This window comes from Grus americana, chromosome 9 (assembly GCF_028858705.1).
Source record: "Grus americana isolate bGruAme1 chromosome 9, bGruAme1.mat, whole genome shotgun sequence".
NCBI lineage: Eukaryota > Metazoa > Chordata > Aves > Gruiformes > Gruidae > Grus > Grus americana.
This window is the reverse complement of record NC_072860.1, coordinates 7692667-7705927: the sequence shown is the minus strand read 5'-3', so window position 1 is coordinate 7705927 and position 13261 is coordinate 7692667. Positions and strand designations below refer to the sequence as shown.

General features: G+C 41.1%; 1 protein-coding gene across 4 annotated transcripts in view; it reads right to left on the bottom strand.

The window, feature by feature from the left end:
* PXYLP1 (2-phosphoxylose phosphatase 1) overlaps positions 1-13261 on the bottom strand; it is a 58678-nt gene that overhangs the window by 33505 nt on the left and 11912 nt on the right. For all 4 annotated transcript variants that reach the window (XM_054835713.1, XM_054835712.1, XM_054835715.1 and 1 more), the window contains one exon: positions 7871-8002. In XM_054835713.1, coding sequence (XP_054691688.1) covers positions 7871-7949 — 79 coding nt within the window. In that variant the 5' untranslated portion in view covers positions 7950-8002. The remainder of the gene's footprint in view (positions 1-7870; positions 8003-13261) is intronic.

Sequence of the window (13261 nt, the reverse complement as noted above, 5' to 3'; positions counted from 1 at the left end):
AGAAAACACTGCGCAATCACCTTCTATTAGCTTCCCCAAAAGTCTACTACACCTCCACAGACTTTCATGCCAGGAAACAAGCTATGCACGTAGTTATAAGAGTTCAACTGCAATAGACCTTCCAGCAGTTACACTGGCACATCACTGATTTGCAAAAACCTGAGCAGTCCAGGTCACTAAGGAATACACCCCCTCCTTGGGGAGCCTCTTGGTGAAGAGATAATTCCACCTTTTGGGCCTCCAGAAGAACAAGATGCAAAAGGAGGGCCATTGTCTGAAGAGGGCTTTAGGAGAAGCAGGGGCCCAAGTCACTTCACAGAACAAACCTATAGGTCTCACAGTCACAATGAACAAAATTTATCTCCTTCCTCATTTCATATTTACCCTCATTTACTACTACAGCCCCATTCTGGTGATAAACCCAAGTATCTTGAGACAGCAGGCCTCCATGGTATGTACCCACGTCCTCGAAAGAAATGTAGATCAAATTTGGTTAAATAACGTACAACTGCATAAAACATACAAGTCATCTTCTGGTGGAACCTATTTGTGGCATTATTTGCAATTAGTGCAAGAGCCCAGTTTGGCAGGAAGCAGGAACAGGAAAGATTTAACTACAGCACAGGTATTCCAACAAAGACAGCTTCACTGCTAGCAGCAAACCAGAGTTCACTCCCAGTATAAATGTACAGAGAGGGAATCAAGATCAATGCATTAGTCTATTTAAAGACTGACAGAAATATTACTGACAGAAGCATAACATTTTTTCTCCAACTGAGAATATTCATTCTCCTTTGCTGTCTACTACCCATTCAAAACTCAAACAATCAAGGACAGGTACATAGCTATGAAACTGTCCCCACAAAAAGTTGCTGACCCTTTCACATGTTAAAGATAATTGCAATACGTATCACTACAATTATTAAAAGACTGAAGCACGAATGTCAATACTTTCAAACTTTCTTGCATGACTAAGATTTAAGTTGGATTTTGAGAGAATTGATGTTAAAATGCTTATTATTTTCCAGTCTTGTTTCCTTCCGTCTAGAATTTAACCCAACGCTGAAGTAAGGATTTGCAGAAGCCTAACTAGTAACTTGCTGTTAGTTTTTGTGAAGTATTAGGCTTTATTTGCAGCAGCCTTCAACCATATGTTTTAACAGCTCATATTAATCTCTGCTTAAATACAGTTCAACTAACCATCATGGATGAAGCCAAAATATATATTTAAAGAAGATTTATGGAGTTCTGTAGTCTGCCAAGTAACATCTACTGGTCAAATCCTGTAACTTAACCTGACCTATATTTAAAGCAGATATTTAAAAATTATTGCTCTATTTTTGTGGGAGAAAATAAGACTGTCTTGCAGTATAGTTCTCAAGTATTCATCGTGTCTCCTCCTCCTTCAACGGTTAATTTCTTGACTGGGACATTATGCCACCACTTTTGAGAAGCACAAAAGTTATTCAAATCTCCAGTTACAATATAAAAAGCACGTTTAACAAAAATCTGTATATTTACAGTTAGTTTTCTTCATTCACTACTAAAATGTGCACAGCCTTGGATATATTATTTGTAGGTTGTTTTTCCCTTTCATCTTAAATTCAGATTAAATTAGTACTTTCAAAAAACCCAGAGAGACTTCTCATTAGTGGAAAATCTGCCATGCTTACGAGCTTGAAGGCAAAACTCAGGAAGGGAGATATCTGGTCTCCTTTTAATTTCCTATGCTGGTAACACATGACAAAAACAAGTTCTCTGCATCAAGAATTCTAAGGTTGCAGCTTTTTTAATACAGTTAGCTGTATAAAGCAGCAAAATGCAATACTCTCTTTTTTTCTTCCACTAAAGAAATCACATTCAAATACGAAACATGAGTAGTTATCGTTTGTAGGTAAGGAGAAGTAAGAGATGGTAAGGAATTCACCTTAGAGAGATAGTAAGGATACACATTCTGTCCAGAAACAGCCAGAAGCTTATATTATCTTTTCACTGAATATCTTGGGGGTTTTTCCCCCCGCTTTCTCCTACAGAAATTTAGTTCTGGAAAAAACCAGCTCACCCATTTTTCCCCCTAGACTTCGCATATCCCAGCTCCTCTTGGCATCCCACTGGCAGTCTCTGGGCAAGGGGCTGCGGGGGCAGCTCACACCCCCCTTCTGTTTCGGGGGGGGGACAGGGGCACAGGGGCACCTGCAGTGAGGGAGCACACCCTGCTTTGCAACATCCTGGCAGGATTGCATATGGTGCTCTCGCTGTCCTCATAAAGGAAGAGCCGCCCACAGCACTCAAGCCAAGAAAATAAAACTCTACTACTTTTCCTTGTGGAGAACCCTGATTTCTGTTTCCTGTGACTCATCTGTAAAACCAAAACCTCCAGAGCAAAACAAGATGACAGAAAGTAGAGGGAAATTATTACTGGAAAAGCAAAATGTCATCTCCAGACAAGATGAAACACCAGCATCCAAGCCTGGACCATCAAGGCAGACAAAGTACTTAGAAGAAAACACTCCCCACACTTTACGCAGGAACCAGCACCCTGCCAGAGCAACTGCCGATATCCTAAAAAGCAGTGGCAGATACCAAAATTCTTTTTATCAAAAGACGGGCCTGAGGCACTGAATAATATATGAAAGTATTTAGGGAAACAAAGTTCAAACCAGAAGAGAAGCTCCACATGCAGGATCTGCTTTCGCGATTCTGCAAGTGCCTGAAGCGGGCAGGCTCAAAAGCAGAGTCTGTAATTTATGTGTGCCTCAGGGTTAAATAGCTCGTAGAAAGAGATGCTTTCCCACTATAGTTTTAGTCCTTTTCCTGTTGACTGTTTCTTTCCTTCGGCTTTCAGTAAATGGAAACCAAAATAAAAAGCAACGTAAACAAAGATATTTACTTTGTTGGAAAAAAAATTTATTTACATGCATTCAATTGAAAAATAAAAATCCATAGACACTGTCAAGTAAACTTTACAGAGATTACATATGGCACCTTAACACCTAGCTTTTAAACTGCCTTTCAGTTTGGTTTATTCAAGGTAATTTCAAAGATAAATCGTTGAGACACCCTGAGGAGACCCACCTTCAGGCTTCTGCAGTCAGCCACAGATGTTCTAATATACTGGAAGGTCTGCGCTTGCCCAGTGATCGAGTTCTCCTGTGCTACACCAAGCTTAAAGGGGAAAAAGAAAGCAGCTCTTCAAGCATACTTGCAACCTCCTGTTCCTGAGCTGACCTAAGGGCTAACCAACATAATTAACATTGACAGGGTCCTAAATTATGCCTTTTCCCCTCAGCGTGACGCTGCAGGACCACAGCCAGATTCCGACACGTCCCTTACAACACACACGAATCCAGCTGCGCTGCAGTCCTCCATCTCTGCACTGCAGGAACTCCCCCAACCACTGCATTTACAAATAATTACATTTTACACAGCACAGAGTAGGAAGGAAGACCTCAACAACTGCAACCTTCTCCTCTGGCAAAAAGGAATATAGTATCCCAACCTGCACTCGCTCTCTACCCAAGTAAACTGCCCAGTTTAGTCAATAGCATCACAGATAATATTTACAGAGACAAAACTACAGCCCACAATCTAGCACAGGTCATTTTTCCATTCTGCAGTTTTTCCGACAAAGCAAAGCACTGAAGTCTTTTAAGAGAAAAACCATGTAATTCCACTTTAGAACAGTCTAACTGAAAAGTCTATCAAAACCAGTTCTCCTTTTGTCTCCAGTACTGAAGTTTTAAATCATTTTAGAACCATGACCATTTACATAAACAAAGAAGGGAAAAATAAAAACACGTGTGGAGTGATAAATACTGTAAGGAAAATACTTCTCAACTCTTTTTCATAGATTCAACCCCAAACATAAAACAAGAGGGAAACAATGACAATTCCCAATAAAACTTTAAGCTGCCAGTCATTTTTGGTTTGGACGTCAACCAGTCACCCCATGCAATGGGTTTCCCAAACAAAAACTCTCAGCACCATAATTATCCACCAGAGACATCATGGCAAGCTTTCAGTCAGCACTGGAACTTTTTTTGAGTTTTAACTTTTAAACACTGTCATTTTTCTATACTATTTAAAAATTAAATCACGTACAAAATTTGGAGGCATTTGTCGCTGAAGAGAGTTTCCCTCTGTTGCTGATCTGGTCCAGGTTTCACACTGTACAACTTATTAATAGCCAAACCGAATTTGAGAACACATCTGGCTCCCAGTCTTTTGCTTCAAAGTCCAGGCCACACGATAATATAAAATATACCTAGAACCATTAGGACTTGTACTTTTTCATCAAGTATAAACTTATTTTTAAAAGTCTGCTATGTGCCTACTAGAAATGGTAAACAACCCTGGCAAAACTACGAATAGATTCTGGAATATTCTAATAAGTTTTCATATTCTAACACGTCTCAAGTCTCATTCTCCTGTCACTCACCACCAGATATGTTCAGAAGCAAAAACTGCAGCTGTTGGTGGGACAGAACACTTTCGGCACTCAGAGCTGTTGGTTGCTGTCAAGTGAGATTTTTGGGAAAACTCTCTCAATGATGTGCCCCGCAAGTTAAGCGGTATTAGTGTCTATGTAGAGCACCAGTCTTGGGGGAAAAAAAACCAACCCAGGAAAGCAGACTAGTTTAGATCAGAACTCAGAAACCACAGTAGAAGAGAGAGGGGCCAGGAAGAAACATCAAAACAGGGCACAAAGTTTTCCATTGATCCTGGGTCCATCCCCACCTGCCAACGCTGACGACTCAGGACCGACGCCAGCTGTTCTCCCCAGCATTTCCCTCCGTGGGGCTAAACCCGAGATGTGACACCCTTAGCTCGGAAACAATTGCCTTGGGACCTTGCCTTACAGGGAAGGACGGACTTGCATTGGGACTGCTGACACGACACCCATCACCTCCGCTTCGTCGTGGCTGCAGAAATCCCCGCTCGTAAAGCGGTTCCGGGCCCCTCACGGCACAGTCTGTTAACGTAAACCAGCATCGATTTCTGCCTGGCTGGGCTGCAAACAGCTGCAAGCAATTCCTGAGCCCTCACAGCCCAAAAGCACAGGACAGACCGTAATCTTGTCAGCCATCCCACTGTGGGCCGTACGTAATGCTGAGTCAGAACCTGCGGAAACCCCGCTGAACTGGGCCTTCACCACGGCCTTCGCTTCAGAGCCAGGTACGACTCACAAACCTGGCTTCAAATCGCTGCAGTTCCAGGTGTGGACAAGAGGGGATACAATACCAAGCACTTACAGGCGTGATGCTCTGCCCTAAAGCACAAGTTTAAAAAAAGGAAGATATGTACCATTTCTATAATTATACATTTAATGCTACTGTTTCACTCTTCCAAACAAATTTAGCCTGGAAAGGAAGAGACTTTTTCAACAGTCACTGCTCAGAGAAGCAGTAGTACGTTTTAAGATGACCAGCCCTCCTCCACAAAGCTGCGTCATGCTTGCTAACAGGGAATCGATCTCACAACAGCGTAAAACGTCCGTTTCCACTCCAAATGCTCAAATGTTTCAGGAGATAACTCCATTAAAAAAAAAATTAATCGATGGCTTGGGCATTTTCCTGAGTCTAAATGTATAAACTCTTTTTCATTCCATGATTGAGCATAAATCATAAAGAAGTATAACCAAAATTTTTCTCCAGGTAGCTTGGAAGGGATCGAATTTTGGCAACCAAGTTTTACAGTCTGATGAAAAAGAAAAGCAGCACACTGCTTTCAGAAAAAAAGTTTTATACATGAAACAAAACTATATCACTACCACTTTGTGCAACAGCGAGAATCAAACCATGAGAGATGCATGCCTCTGAACCGTGTCATGTCTTAGGAGTAATAGACTCAGTGCAAGGAAGGACCTTCGACACAGCCATAGGAAACAAATAGTAAATACAGGTCTAAGTACATAGTGCTACAACAGAGCCTGTATTTAAATCCACAATTAAAGAAAGCTCATCCCTAAAAATACATATAGTAATTGCAATTTTGCTGTTTTTCTAAAAACCAAAAAACTCTAAACTACTCACAAGGAGACTAACATACTGGCAGACCCTCCTCTATGTCCCGTGGAGCTGGACACTTCAGTTTTCTGCCCTTCAATGCTCTATCGCAGTAACGTGCTCCATATCGTGCAGTATCGGAGGGGCTGACAGATGTTTGCTGAAGGATGTTCTGGAATTTCTCAGGTGGGGGGTACTGCCTTGGTGAGTCTGTGTGCAGGTCACCATGTGCTAGTACTTGGGCCACTTTTATCAAAACAGAAATTTTATGTACTTCTATTAGTCGTGGAGACTGACCAAAGATTCTGCTCTAAGACAGTACTGAAACTATGCTTCCATTAACAACGCATTGCAAGTATTTCCTGAACTATGTGCATGCCCCTTTCATTAAAAGCTCAAGTTCGGAATCAAGTGTTTCCTTAGCTTAATGTTAAGCTAGTCAGGAAGTATAATTTGGAGATGACTAAAAATTTGCAGCTATGTTTAATGTGAAAGCAGCTCACCAAGCACTTGTAGACTCTAATATAATTTTGCAGGTAGTGGGTTGTTTTGGGATTGAAGAAGAAAAATTGGTTTGGGCTTTAAGACTTGGGTTTGGTTTTTTAAACTCTCCAAACTCTATCTGGTTTCCAAACCAGTGTTACGTGGTGATAGAAGCAGCGAGTTTTTGGAGATGGTCCTTGTTCCAAGTTTGAACTAACTACCAAGCTGAAGCTGGAAGAAGTTAGAATACCAGGCTACCTGTATGTCATAAACTACCGTGGTTCCCGCTAGCCTGTATTGCAGTTCTCATTATTTAAAAGTTTCTACGTGTATTTTGGTTTTCACAGTGGCTGCTTGCTGTAGCTTAAGGGCTTTTCAAAGCACCCCTCAAACAACTCTACCTCCTCAAATTCCTCTTGCATAAATGTTATCTTCTAATTAAGTGGAAAATAACTTCCTCTTCTGATGAAATGTGATTCACTCTCCTATATGCCTACCTCCTCGTCTCTAAATAAAGCACATTTTTGTTAACAATTCAGTTTCGTATTTCCGCCAAAGTTCCTCTAGGACCCTCACTCTCTACGCAATTTTTAACCAACCATACAACATCAAGGGCAGAGCCACGAAGAACCTAACAGGCAAAAGAAGCTGCAATCAGACCCACTGGCAACCTTGCCTTCTAACAGCAATTAATCACAGGGGCGTGTATTGGTACGTATTACATTTACACCCACCATCACTTTACCTAGCAAACGCTACCAGTCACGACCCAGGCGACAAGCAGTGATATGGCACACCGCTCAGCTACCGACACACGCTAACCCGCATCCAGCACCACCTCCCTGCTCTCTCGTCAGTACACGACGGCCCTCCAGAATGACCCACGATTAGCTGATCTGAAGCACAACGGAATTTATCTTTTCTTAAACAAGCCGGCCACTTGTGATGAGCCAATTCAACTGTTTAAAATTTCCTAATGCGAGGGCACAAATAAGGAGAAGTTCCTACACTCGACCCTCTCACAGCAGGTTTCTCAATCCCGTCTGGTCTGATGCAATGTAAAATAGGAATTGCAGCAGCGTTTTGTCTACTTTCATGGAAGGATTCAATCACATTCAATTACTTAATCACACTAAAAAATTAAGAATTTTTGCTGAGATAAACCCATTTGAAAAGTCTCTAGATTGTAGAGATTCCTACATGGCACCCAAACCTATTTTTATTCTTACATTTATTTTCCTATTGGCAAGGGGGGCAGCACGGGAACAAAAGCCAACAAATATTTAAATACAGAAAGAATGCTTAAACAACATTAAGCAGGGTCATTTTTAAACACGCCTATAGACCACTAAATATATAAAACAAAAGGGGAGGACACTTACAGAATTGTAGACTGAGGCTCAAAAAGGCTAATAAGGCTGCCAAAGCCAGCAAGAACAGAAAACGGTTTCGGAAAAGCATTATTATTCGTTCTGCTTTCTCTTCATGGTTTCATCTTCATATATCAATGGTTCCTGCAAACAACAAAACATCAACAATTATATTTTAGATGTGGAAGCATCAGCTATAGCAAAGAAAATTCCAATATCCTTTTGACAGTGTCAGGTTGTTTCTTAAAGGCAAGCACGTGAGGCAATTCGACTTGGCAACAACGGTATCAAAGAATCGTCTTCACCCTAGTTGTGAGACTACCTATATCCCCACAAGACAGAACTTACAAGTAAACAAAAAAAATTGCCATTTCCCATAAAATTAAGTTTTCTCCTGCTAACACAGGGTTAATGCTCATATCATAACATTGTCAAAAGTTATTTAACAAAGTCTCTTGCCCCTGTGCAAAGCAAATCACAACAAGAATATTATTACTTAAGGGCTCAAGAGCAATTTCGTAAATCATCGCCAGAAATAAAATAATATGTTAAAAAAGTACACACACTTTTAAACACAGGTTTAAAAATAGTTTCTAACTGGTAGCCCTTTTACTGATACAAAGTTCACAATCCTTATTCAAGAGAATAAAGAGTAAGAAAAATTACCAATACCATTACACACAGAATAGAAAGGTATATTGACTTAAGATTAACACCTGGAATAATTCTGTGTAACAAGATTTTTAAACTGTTTTGACAAGGATTAGAACAATATATTGCAAATCAATAGTATTTAATAAAACTTTAAAACTCAAACAACTCATTGCAAAAGCTTTTAAAAAAAAAAAAAGATAAAAAAAACCCCAGCCCTCTGCTGAAAATACTGCAACAAGAAGCATGCACTGTTAGTAAAAACCACGCTTTTCCTTGCAAAATGACATCCCGAAAGCGCACAGAATTTGCTGAAGTGCCCTGTTGTCACAGATGTCCATTTTCCATCGGAAAATGGCTCTATAGAAGGGGTGGGGGTGTTCTCATATACTTTTTTTTTTTTTAAACAACCAGCTGCTCTTATGTGCAAGAGGTGCCTTTTCCTAGCACTGACAGCGTGGCGCAGGAAATTGGTCGGTCTTGAAAGAAACCTTCTGAGATTCCCAGATCCTTTGAACTGAGCTCTGTTATGACAGCACATCCAAACATGTTGACAGAAAATAACTTTTTCCCCCAACAATGTCTTTTTTTTTTTTGCCCCAGCACTTATTTGCTCACAGAACGAGATCTCTCTCGCTTCTTTCCTGCTTTTGAGAATGAGGTTTACGATTACATGTAATTAATACATACCTGTTTATCAAAACTCTTCTGTGCTCCAAAACTAACCATCTTAGCAAGATTTTAATCTCTGAGCACTGATAAACCAAGTAAAACCACAATTTCAAAATTCAGATTTTTATTTTCTCATTAGTATTTTAAAACCTCTCACGAATCACCGAATTTCCCATTTTCTCTGTTGTGGTTTGTCTCAAGAGGAGTTGTGGGATCTACAAATTGGCCCGAGGTGACTTCCATGCTTCCATGGGACCCAGAGCCTAAGTGTGATCTTCCAGAAACAAAGGCAGCGGGGCTTGCAGTAAGAGAAATATATTCTGCACGTACATTTTGCAGGACTGAGGTCTTTCCATCTCATTTTACTTGGAGAGCTACCTTTACAGCATTTGGAAACTGTGGAAAAATGGAAAGAACTAGAGATTCTGAGAAGCAAGAAACTGGAGCTATTACAGTATTTTTCCAAAATGCCAACAGCACCACACATGGCATGTGCAAGCACTAATAAAAATAAAGTTTTTTAATAAAAAAGAGACAGAAGGAACGATTTTAACAGTCTCAGTTTCACAAAACCATAGCTCACCCTGGAATATCTTAGTGAAAGGTATGCTGAAACAAAACTGAACTAAACCACTGAAACTAAACAAAGCTGCGGAGGGTAGAAGGCATAAGGATTAGTGTATACAAAACACCAGGAGAGAATAAAGCAGTTAAACCAAACAGATGGAAGAACAGAAGGGGAACCACAGGAAAAAGCAAAATTAGACTTAGCAAGGAGGAGAAGGTAAAAATCTATTAAAAAGCTCTCAGGAACAAGAGGTCTTGCACACAGTCTACACTCATTAATACCATTGCTGCACAAAATAAAGTTGCCACAAAAAAGGAAAAATGACAAGACTGGAAAAAGGGATATCATACACACCTCAGATTATAAAAATGTTTTAGAGAAAAAGCTTAATTAACCTTAAATTGGAAAAAAAACAAACAAAACAAAACTTAATTGCAAGATCAGAAGTTTTAAAACGTTCAGTTTTAAGTGCAACATTCGAGAAATTATAAACAAGGCGGAAAGATTTGTCTTTTAAATATACTTTGGCCTGCTAACAAACCAGAAGTCGCTGTGTTCCAGCTTACGAGGAATAGGAACAGCTCGTGTTGAGTAGCTGTTAAATAAGAGCCTGTCAATACAAGGTGTCATCAGCTCCTACTTGGTCTCGAGCTGCCGGGAGCCAGGTGCACGTACGTACGTACGAGTAGTGAAGCCTCTGCTCCTCCGCGCTGGCGCAGGAGGTACTCCCGGGGGAAAGCAACGCTTGGCCAGCAGGCATTAAGTGAAGACGGTACAATCGGCATTGTGAGCACTCACTGAAGTGAGCATTTGTAAGCTGAAAATGATAAAACTGAGCCGGGGCAGGGGGTATAAAAAGCTAACCAACCTTATCTCCCCACAGAAATATTTTTATACGCAGATGGATCAAAAACCAAACCGCACAGCGAGACACATTTTGGGTCTTTAGAACGTACTACCACATAGCGAGAGGGTGCAGCGCTGCAGAGCATCTGCTGCTAATGTGACATTTAGAGACTATTGATCTTGATCTATTTACTCTGCGCACAGGCCAGAGAGCAGGTCATGCCCCAGCCTCGCCATCTCCGCGCTGTAGGCTCTCAGTACTCAAAGGTCAATTCTATCAACAACCGACAACACCGCCCTGCTAGCCTCCAGGTTTGGGCCTGGCTTCTTTGCTTCGCAGATAAGTAAGTAGTTACTGGTTTTAAAGGTGAATAAGCACCACCCCGATGCAGAAGAGGTGGAACTCAGCACGGGGAGTAGCAGCGTTCTGGCTGCTGCTTCTGACGCGTGCCAGCAAAGCAGTGATTTATGCTCAGCCCTGAGAACAGGTCTTTTGCTCGAGACCGTAATGGCCTCAAGTTGCATCAGGGGAGGTTTACATTGGATATTAGGAAAAAATTCTTCAGTGAAGGGCTGTCAATCATTGGAACAGGCTGCCCAGGGAAGGGGTTGAGTCACCATCCCTGGAGGTATTTGAAAGATGTGTAGATGTGGCGCTTAGGGACATGGTTTAGTGGTGGACTTGGCTGTGCTAGGTTAATGGTTGGACTTGATGATCTTACAGGTCTTTTCCAACCTAAATGATTCTATGAATGCAAGACTTGAAGAAGATGACCTACAGAACCCCAAACTTATTTTGGCAGCACTAATTATAAGCGTGACACGCATAAGTGGTCTAGATATTCTGAAGGATAGTTGTTAATAAAGCATCCTATATCAAAATGCAGACAATTCAAAGGCTACTTCACTGGAAAAGTTACTAACTACCTAGAGAGGCTGGGAGAGCAGCATGTCTGCTAGGAGCCTAGACTAAGCAGGCGGCTCCCAGCAGACCAGCTGGCATGACTAACCTACTTTTTGTTCAGCACTAGCCGAGCACTGCTAGCGAGTGCTCCACACGCAACCTCCCCCTCGGCATCCCCTCCTCCTGTGCAAAGCAGAAAGAAGGCATTTTTTGCAGGGATGACTAGCTAAACTATTTCTTTTGATTATTTTATGTTGGTCCCTGAAAATAACGTGACATCAATGCTTTCAAAGCGCTTGTGAGGTTAGACGTGACACTAAATCACCACTGCCAAACTTCTGTGCCAATTGACTGATACTGTTACATCCTCTAAATCACCCGTATCCATCTACAATACCAACCTCCCATCCAGCACGAAGCGTAAGCACATTATTACACTGACTCACCATGACAGCTTAAATGAATTTACTTGATTAAAATAGCATGTCTCCATAAATAATCAATAGTACTCTTCAAAGTCTGCCTCAATAAAATTACTGTATTTATCTGATGTGGTACATCAAAATGACATTGTCTACTGAACTACAAACGAGCAAAAGAGGTCACAAGGAAACAGCAGAGAGAAACGGTGACTTTGCCCAAAAAGGCAGGCAGCACCGAGTCTACCTAACTATAATCCAAAGACAGACAGAGATGTATTTTGTAGCAAGCTTCTAGAGCCTAGGAGGGAGAGCAAAAGGCTTACAGACAACATGAGGCTGATTTGGAGTAAGAGTCAGACAGCTTTAGAAAAAGCCACGGAAGAACACAGGGACCCACTTACTAGTCTGATGTCTCCACACTGCAGGAGAGAGTTTTTAATTGTAATTGCTTTTTGATGCATCTTTTATCTTTCATCTACATCTGCAGGCTTATTTTCTGACAAAACCTGTTTTGAAGACATCTGAAATGAAGGTGACAGTTCCTGATACAATTATAATGAAGACTTCTGCCTTTACTTGCACTTTAACTCATGATGCTCCATCAGTTGTTCCCCAGCCATTTGGCAGCAGACTACCAGGCAGTACATTTTTCGTCTAGTAAAACCCACACCTCCAGCATCCAGACACATTCTCAGCCAGCTGAAGAACTTCGTACACTTAAATTGGAAAGTGCAGAAAATAGCTGTGTCAGCAAGTGGCGCAAGTCAAACCTTTTCCTTGGTGCTTCAAAGGATTTCCTTTTGTTTCCTGCAGGAATGAGATATAGGGGCTGGGATCTCGTGGTTATGACCAAATCGACCAGCGTTACAAATATCTATGGCACCAGAACAAAGAGGAAACAGGAACACTCAGGAGAACCAATTCTCCGGTCAGTACGACCTGCTTAGTTACTCATGCTTGTAATCGTCACGTTGAGGAAACCCTCACAAAACCCCTGCAGCTGACCGTAACGTCAGCAATTTAAATTGGACACGTAATTCCTGCAGCACTGAAGTTGCGTTTCACATAGCAACATGAAGTAACAAAGTTAGCATCGGCGATATCGTTAATCATAATTCTTCATTCTCCCCATCAGAAGGAAACAAGCGTTCCATTTTCTTTAAAAAGCATTTATGAGAAATAGGTCACATAACTTGGCATAAAAAACTGCATTTCTAAAAAAGTAAAACCAGCTCATCATTGAAAAAATTAAATAAAAACTGCTCAGTAATGTTACTCATGCCCACTCCATGACTTAAGCTGGAAGTTAGTAACCACAGGAAACACAGAACTTGACTGAA